This window comes from Haemorhous mexicanus, chromosome 4 (genome assembly GCF_027477595.1).
Source record: "Haemorhous mexicanus isolate bHaeMex1 chromosome 4, bHaeMex1.pri, whole genome shotgun sequence".
In the NCBI taxonomy this organism is placed as follows: domain Eukaryota; kingdom Metazoa; phylum Chordata; class Aves; order Passeriformes; family Fringillidae; genus Haemorhous; species Haemorhous mexicanus.
The window spans coordinates 28108017-28117217 of NC_082344.1; the positions used below are offsets into that span (position 1 = coordinate 28108017).

Sequence of the window (9201 nt, forward strand, 5' to 3'; positions counted from 1 at the left end):
ATGAAAGGAAGGAGACAGGTCTTGTAGGATTGTGCTGCTTCAGCTTTCCTGCTCATGCTCTGTGCTATATTCTACTAGCACTTGATAGACTCACTTATGGTAGCAAAGCACCTTGAACCAAACGGTGTTGTCATGACCAAGGGATTAACATTAGAGTCTCCAGGTCTGGATGGATTGTCTAAATTGATCCAGAACGGCTACATGCTTCCCACTTTTCATTTGCCTGTACAGGGAGGATTGTCTATGCCAAAAAATGTCCAGTCTCCTAGACATAACAATAAAGTGAAAACAAACAAACAAACAAAAATATGTGATAGGTCTTATTCTGTGCAAATTATTGCCAAACACGAGGTGGATGTGCCTCTCCCTGCAACTTTAAACCTCTCAGCACTCACGTTATCCTACCTCATTCACATCAAGAAAAACTTTCAGTCTTTTTACTTCAATATTTGTAAGACCAACATGGAATACAACTTCAATGCAGCAGGGTGATAACAGGTAATTACATAAAACCTGTAAAGCATATGCCACATTTTATTAAATACAGTCCCTCATGTTCCCAGCTGCCCCTTCCCTTCCCTTCCCTTCCCTTCCCTTCCCTTCCCTTCCCTTCCCTTCCCTTCCCTTCCCTTCCCTTCCCTTCCCTTCCCTTCCCTTCCCTTCCCTTCCCTTCCCTTCCCTTCCCTTCCCTTCCCTTCCCTTCCCTTCCCTTCCCTTCCCTTCCCTTCCCTTCCCTTCCCTTCCCTTCCCCACCCGCGCGCCCCCTGGCGGCCGGGAGCGCTCCCGCCCCCCCCCCCCCGCGCCGGCGGCAGCGCCCCCTAGCGGCGCCGGCGGGCAGCGCGGCCCGGCCGGCCGGGCGCGTGCGCGGCCCCGCCCCGCAGCGCGTGCGCGGCGGGCGCATCCCGGGTCGGCGCGCGGGGGGACGGCGGGAGAGGCTGGCAATGGTGCTGGAGACTTTGGCCCGCATCGTCAAGGTCCAGCTGCCCGCGTACCTCAAGCGCCTGCCGCTGCCCGAGAGCGTCGGCGGCTTCATCCGCCTCACAGGTATGCGGGGGCAGCGGGACCCCCTTCCTGCCCTGGCGGCGCGGTCGGTCCTGCCTGGGATCCGGCTCCCAACTCTCGCTCCAGGCATCGCTCGCTGTCTGCCGGCCGCGTCACAGAACGGGGAACGCCAAACCCTGAACTGTTGCAGCAGGAGGATGACCCGACAGGAGGTGTCGGGGGGCAGGGGAGCTGTCAGGATGAAGCGCAGGGACAAAGTAAAAAGTTCGCCTCTGAAATTCCTCTGGGAGCCAACGCCGGCGGGCCAAAGGCCGTGCGCCGAGATGGATTGGGATTTAGCCCGAGGCCTAAAGCACGGCCTCTTCGTCTTCCTCACAGGTCAAAGACAGCATCTGAACCGAGTCAAACCAAAAACCTCTCTTTCTGGGAACCTGGTACATACATAAATTTAGGGTAGCTTTTAAATGTAGTAATTGTAGTAAGTATTTTCTGCGTGAGGGAGTAGAAACACCATTTCATTGATTGTAGCCCTGTGACAGAGTGAGCAAGAAAGAAGAGTGAGTCGTGGCGACTTCTGTGGGCGCTCAGTGCTGTGCACACCGAGGCTCTGGGAGCCCAGGCTCGGCGGTGGTGACACAGGCGGGCCCTCGGGCAGGGTCAAGTGACAGGATTAGTTGGGTGACAGGAAGGAAGGAACGCTCTCCACAGAAAGTAGAAGTAGAAAAAGTTATCAAAGTGCAGAATCAACCTTATATCTTGCAGCACTAACACCACTACTGTAATAGTGCTGGAAAATTGTTAAATTTAGAACAGGCACAGTTTATTTAAAGCCGGCTTTGAGCACTTATTTTTTTCCAGCATGTTTATGCTACTTGTGACCTGTAAGTCTCATTATCTTCCTCAGAAACAAGCAAATCTCTTTTAAATTGACCATTCTTCTTCCACAAGTATTCTGTCATATGAAAAAGCTGTTAATTATATTTACCAAATAGAGAAATTCAACTGCTACAAAGTTGGGAGGATAAAACAAACTACAGAACAATGCAACTTCTCATATTTCTAGTATTTTGGCAGTTTACTAATGAAACCAATTTCCCTTGTAACCACAACTTGACTTAAAATTTGTTAAGCGTAGTGATATTTTAGTATCTTACTGCTTCACTTGTCTAACCATGTCTTTTTGTAACAGGATTTTATTTGTGCAGCCTTCTGTACTCATAGTGCGTAGTAGTAATATGATTTATTCTGAGAACCTCTGGAGGGTTTGGTCAGTAGACCAGAATCAGGGCTTTGGGGTTATTACCTAGTGTGATCAGTGTGGGAGAACCGTTTTGTTGTCATGTTGTTTACCCCATTGACTTCAAGGTACTTCCTTGAATTTGGAGAGAGGACAAGAAGCAAATAACTGATTTCTTAAGTGTAGACCAAACATGTGAAATGTCAGTCCCAAAAATACTAAACAAAAGTAAAAGAAGGAGCTCAGTCAGAAACTGCATTTGAGAACTGGTAGGATTTAATAAGCATACCTGAAAAATCCACTGCCTCTAGTTCTTAGTGATTTTTTGGATGGACTCTAAAAACGGGAGACAAAGGTATATTTTAAAATAAATACATGGCTGTAGAGAAAACATTTTTACATTTAAAATTTTTTTTCAATAGTAAGCTAAACTAGTATCTGCCACTATGCTTGCACATCTTCCTCCCTGGGTGAATATGAATGAAAATGGGAGGGGAAAAAAAGCAAAAGTGTACAGGTGCTAGAAGTCATGGCATAGGGTAAATGCAACGCAGTGGGACTTTTGAGAAGGGTATTGTAGGACACTGCATCCTAGGCACCCATGTTAAAGAATTATCATCTCTTAGGGCGTAAAGGTTATTGAAAGTCATTGAAACGTCATTGCTCGGTGAAGAGCTGTGTGCTTGCTTGCACGCAGAGCTGCTGTCAGTCTTAAGTTTCATTTGAGAAAATGATTGCTTGAGCAAGTGCTGCCTCTTCTATGTTGTTGTGGTCTTTGTCCTGTCCTAAAGCCTCTAAGAGTAGGAGATTCCCAGTCCTGGGGTTATTTTGCAGTGAATTATCATTAGGAAAGACTATTAGACAATAAAGAAAATTAATGTGACCTTTTGTGTTTGCTACTATAATTACAAAGTTCATTCTTTGGCAAATGGCATACTTTGTTCCTTTTTGGAAAGTGAGAAGTAGCATTGGTCTAAAAACATTTGAAGTGCATTAATATTTGCCCTTTGGTGGCATCTATTGAACTTAATCAGGGACCAGCACTATGAAACACTGGGCAACATAGAGCTTGTTTGCAAATGCAGGCCAGAATCCAGATTTGGAACAGTGCAGTCTTTTAACTCTTTTATTGCTTCTAAACTCTCATTACCTTGTAGGCAGATGTAGTTTCAGTTCCTGTAGTGCACCAGTTGTAGAAACAACAGAACAAAAGTATATGGAGCATTTTGGTTTTTTTATAGGATGTTGTATAGTGTGCTGGTTAGAGATCTAGACATCTGTTATCTGGTGTGACCTTACAAAACCAGAATGAAAACCTGCTTGTTTGAAGAGAAAAACTGTTAACATCCAGTGCATACTTCCTGAAGGTAAAAGCAGTGAGGGATGGAGGAAAGAATGTTTGACCTTGGGTTTGAAAGTGGCTATCTAAATTCATGCTGTGCTGCTCAGAAGCCTCTTTCAGTGTCTTGTCATTGCTTTTTTAGTCTTCTCAAGTTCAGTGAAATAAACAGTGTTGTCTCATGTCACCACTGCTTTTTGCCCTGGAAGGTGTCATTAAAATGGCATAGACATTCACCTCAAAATAGCAAACAACCAAAACCAGGATAGATCTGCTTGTTAGTTCTGAAGAGAATGTAATTAATAAGTACTTCAAATTTGCACGAAGAATGTCATCAGTTTAGAGAATATAGAAGCACAGTTCCAATGTTCCCTTTGACTGGTAGTTAATACTTGTTAAAATTTTGATTTGCAGTTGAGCTGTTACTCTAAGAAGCTGCTTTTGGGTCTGCATAGGGTTATTTCTACAAAAAGCAGCTGAAACATAAGTCAGAGATACCAAAGGAGTAGTTGATGGAAGATAAGCAGGGAATACCTGCTTTGATTTTCCTCTCACTGGTTGGTCTGTACCTTTGTTCACATTGTATGCATTTCTTTTGGTTTTGGACGTGTAACTGTTGGACTAAAAATTAAGACCACCTCTCCTTGAAAATATCCATTGCCTCAGCTTCTTGGAATTCTCTGGTTTCTGATATTTTCCAGGACTTATCTTTGGGATTAGTCTCTATCTATCACAAGTCTGAAGACTGACCTGTTCCATACACTACTCTTCATTTCTGTCTCCAAAATCTGCTTCTCCCCATGCAGCAGAACCGATAAAGAATCTCCAGAATCAGTGTAATGGCTGAATTCTGAGTTGTCAGCTGTGAAAATAAAGTCTTGTGAATTGCCCTACATCTGCTTCAGAAAGGTATGAATGGCTTCAAAACCAGAGCAGTCTGCATTTGTAGGAAGGCATTGCATTAGTTTGGATGAAGGGTTTTCTTCCATCCCTGCTCACCCAGCCTGAAGATCTTTGACACTGTCTTGTATCTCATGCCTTAGAACATGATCACATTGATTTTTCAGTTTAAACACAGGAGTTTCAGGCAGTCTTTTGGCAATAACAAGCCAGTTTATGATTAGTGTACACATGAATGTAACTGGGGGCTTTCCAGAGACTCCCAGGTTAGAAGCACATAATTTACTGGCTAGTGAAGGCAAATCTACTTATCAGCAGTTATCTTGGTACAAATATCAAATAATAACCATCCTAAATAACAGCCTTGTACATCCTATTCATGTTTATTTCTATTTTCCTTTCTCAGAGGTTACAGCTATCACGTCCCTCTTTCACTTGTATGAACCCAACTGGCTGTGAGCCATTCATAGACATGACCACTGTTCTGATTTTGATACTGTATCAGAGTGTGAGATGTGTCCTTTTTGTGTGTCAATCTTAGCCCAGTTATATTCACCGCACACTTGACAGATGCCCTGGTCCTGGTGTGCCTCTTAGAATGTCTGTTCCGTCTTGGAGTTCAGAGTAATAGCTTTGTAGAGATCCACATTTTTGTCAACAGTCAGGTTAAATACAAAGTTTGGAAATTTTTTTCAGTGATCAAATATTTTTCCTCTCTTCTGAAATACATTCCAAGTCAGTCCTTCAGTTAATGTCAGAAAATGTATTTGGATTCCTGATGGAATTGATGGAGTGTTCTGGAAAAGTAACGCTAGAAAAGGCAAACAGGCACTGCTGTCCAGGAACTCAGGATTCTTGGTAGCTGAAAACATTTAAGTATCTCAGTGTTAATTATTATTTAGGGCTTGCAGCTTGTTGGAGGAACTAAGGAAAGAGCACCAGAGATTAATGCATCGCAGTGAGTCTTAGTGAATGTTGTGAATTGTGGTTTGTAGGGACTGCTGCAGGTGCAGTTGGGGAATGACTGCTGAGACTTCTTGCAGTGCCTTTAGCATTTATGCAGCTGTGATGCATTTCCAGATAAATGTACTAAATGTGGCTGTCACATCAAAGGCAACAAGGAACAAAATTATTTTCTTTACATGGTCTGGTTCCAGAAAATTCAGATCCTTAAGAAAAATCCATTGGATTCTAACTGGAGAATTATTAGCATAAACATGTGTTTTACTACTACAAATAAAATCAAGCTATACGGAATAATGTATTTTTTCAGGGCTACAACCCACCTGGCAGACTTAGCCTGCTCTGTTGTGTTTTCTTTCTTGTACATCTCAATTTCAAAAACAATTTGTAGAACATAATCTTGCTATATTCTGATCCAAAATAATTTAGAAGTTGATTAGTGTCTTGTCTTAAAAAGTGCTTGTTCAGCTATTTGTGCTCCAGCTTGTTATACTTTTTTCTTTCTCTTCTAAAATATTTTTAAACTTCCTTCCATATGAGTGTTTAGATTTAATTATTCTCCAGAAATTTAGAAAAATGCTCTCAACCTTTAGTGCACCATGGTATTTAAATTGCACTGGAGTATTGTCACAGCATGTTCTGCTGGAAAAGTAGATCCACCTTATATATAGAAATGCCAATTATTGATGCATTTCTTAAAAAGTCCAGTAAGTCTTCTCTCAGCAGTATGCCTAAAAGATTTATAATTATGTAGCAGGGCAGCCAGATCTGCAGTGTATACTTCTATTTTTTACCTGTACTTGAAAGAAGTTCCTTACCTTGGTAAAAAGCAATTTTCAGTGACTTGACCTCCTGATCTTAGGTGTCTTTCTCCGTGTTGTAGAAACTGATTGCAGATCCCTGAGCTAACAGAGGTCTGAAAAATAAAACCAAAGAAATTGGTGAAGGTTTTGCCAATTAGGGTTGCCCATTTCAATAAATCTTCTGTATGTTTTATATTCTTCCATTGAATCATCTTCTAGAATGATAAAATTCAATTTCATCAATTAATTTCAATTCATTAAATTCTAGGAGTCAGATTTTTACTTTGGCTGGAGTAAATCCTAGGACTTAAGCTATGTCTTGTTTTTTTTCCTTGAGACTCACCAATGAATCTTGTTTTCCCTGAGGGCCCTGCTGACTGAGCAGCCTTGTTTCATCCCCTCAGCCTAAGCCATGTGAAAGTAGCTGATGCTGCACCATCCTGGAGTAGTGCCAAAAGCCAGCCTAAATCCCACCTTATCTCTAGTTTCAGAATGGCTGCGGTTACTGCCTTTCCTGGGTGTGCTGGCCTTGCTCGGTTACCTTGCTGTTCGTCCCTTCCTCCCCAAGAAGAAACAGCAGAAGGATAGCTTGATTAACCTCAAGATCCAGAAGGAAAATCCCAAAGTAGTGAATGAGATCAACATTGAAGATCTGTGCCTCACTAAAGCTTACTGCAGGTGTTGGCGTTCAAAGACGGTAAGACATTGTGCTACTGTAGGATTAGAGATTGAAACTTATTTTTAGCTGTTTAGCTTTGGTGGTGGATTGCTCTGTGTTGAGCTGTTGCCTTTGTCTGGAATTGGAACATGCTCTTGAACTTTATAGAATGGCACAAACCTGTCTACATGAAGAAAGCAACTGTAGAAACTTGAAACACAGTAGGGTTTTTCTAGAAATGTTTAGAGTGACCACATGTGAGTAATAATAAAACCAAGCAAACCTGTTATACTATTTGGAAATACATTGCAGCTAATTAAGAGATAACCACTCTTATTTTGCAAAAAACAATGCTTGGAAAGTTGTTCAAATTAGAATGAAAATAAGGCTGGGCCTGTGTTGGTGATTCCCATCTGGTCCAGAGCAGTGAGATGACTGGTTAGGATATTCCATATCCCCCAAATGAACTAGATGTAAATGAGTGTATTTCATCTTGCCTCAATTTTCATTTCCTGATTCAATATTCAATGTCCTGTCCACAGTCTGGTTTTGTTTTCCCTGGACCAAATGGTTTCCTTTTTAAACAAAAAGTCTGCCCTGAAGAAGCTTACTCGGCCATTCTCACTTTGGACTAATTACTTCAGCCTAGTGTTTCAGCTTCTCTTAAAAAAGTACTATCTGGTTGCAAATGAATAAATCTATTAAGAGCAGTCTAAATGGTAGCACAGTAAATCCATTTGTAGCTGTGATGGCTGTTTTGTTTGCTGTTCTTTCATGGAAAAGGCTCTGTCCCTGACTTTGTGTCTAAGAACAGCTATTTTAGGATCTCACAAACTTAGTTACCCGTTAACTGTGTTTGTTGTCCTTAGTATCCTGTGTCTGATAGGAGACAGGGAGTTCAACATTGAACCAGGACATCACAGGAGGAACTAGCGACATTATCAGAGCACTCGGGGTGTAGGAAGAAATACAGAAATCACCATGCAACTGCTGTACAGAATTATGCTAATTCCTTGTGTTTGTTTTTTTTTTTCAGTTCCCTGTCTGTGATGGCTCCCACAACAAGCACAATGAGTTGACAGGAGATAATGTAGGTCCACTAATACTCAAGAAGAAAGAAGTATAGCAGATGCTTAATCTAGATCTTGACTGATAAAAAGTCTTTTATACTGTTGTAGTTGCAAGGGACAGCGTTTTGTTATGTGATTGGTATGATTTAGTTTCATGATTGCTGTAGATTTCTTTTTGGAATAAATTGCATTTAGACAGTGATGAATTTGTCACTGTTTTGGTACCTTATTCTGAGAAGAATTTTGCCTGCTTTGTAAAACTGTAAAGTACCTATCTCTGTAAATAAGTCGTTTATTTCAATAATAAATTGACTTTCTACAACTAAGCCTTTTTTGTATGAACATAGAATTATAAAACTGTCACTATTTCAAGTGCACTTTTCTGTTGAGTTTGTTCTGCTGAGAAATCATGTTTTACTCAGCTTTTCAGGAACAAATTTAAGTGTACTTAAATGGGGGAGAAAAAGATACAACTTTCTCCTTTGTGAATGTATCTTCAGACAGCAGATCGGTGTTAAATCGTGCTAGCTGAAGGTGTGGCCTGCGTGGTGCCTAAGTGAGCAGTTTGTTGGTCTTACACAAAACAGCCCAGCTCAGACAAACCCTACACTTTCACACAGCATCCCAGGTGGAGTGCTGGCAGTTCCAGGCCATATATAAACCAGACTTTTGAGCAGGTCATCCACCACCATTACCCCTGTATTTTAGGCCCTGTGTTGATGGCAAGGAAACACAAATTTGCCTCCTGCAAGTTCCCTTGCACTAGTCACTACTTTTTGCAATGGGAATTTTCAAGGGATGAATGGGTTAAGAGCCAGAACTGAGGATGCAGAGCTGAGCTGTTCTCTTGGCTTGTTACCCATTCAGAATTATTATTTAGGCAAGTCAGAACATTGTTGTGCTGAGGCTTAAATTCAGATGCAGATAATTACTACTTACCTAACAGCTGGATTTCTAATTAATTATTCTCAAGTGCTTAATTCTCCCCTGAAATAGTGTATCCATAAGTATAAAAATAAAAATTTGGTCCATGCTACAGTTTTAGACAATGGTACCATGACAGATCTCACCCATTCCTTAACAGCATTTCATTTGACCCATTGTTAGGTGGGAAGCCCCAGAGCTGTTGCCAAAGCTGATCGCCACAGTGCTGAAACAGAAGGCGAGTCAGAAAGCTGTTCTCACACATAAGGGCTCTTGCAGCAGCAGCAGAGTTAAGGCAGATCGTT

General features: G+C 41.6%; 1 protein-coding gene across 1 annotated transcript; it reads left to right on the forward strand.

Moving 5' to 3' along the window:
* Positions 1 to 878: 878 nt before the first annotated feature.
* On the forward strand, positions 879 to 8294 carry CISD2 (CDGSH iron sulfur domain 2). The gene is made up of 3 exons (XM_059844200.1): positions 879 to 1044; positions 6730 to 6941; positions 7939 to 8294. The coding sequence occupies exons 1-3, from the start codon at positions 942 to 944 to the stop codon at positions 8026 to 8028; spliced, it is 405 nt and encodes a 134-aa protein (XP_059700183.1). The 5' UTR covers positions 879 to 941; the 3' UTR covers positions 8029 to 8294.
* Positions 8295 to 9201: the final 907 nt, after the last annotated feature.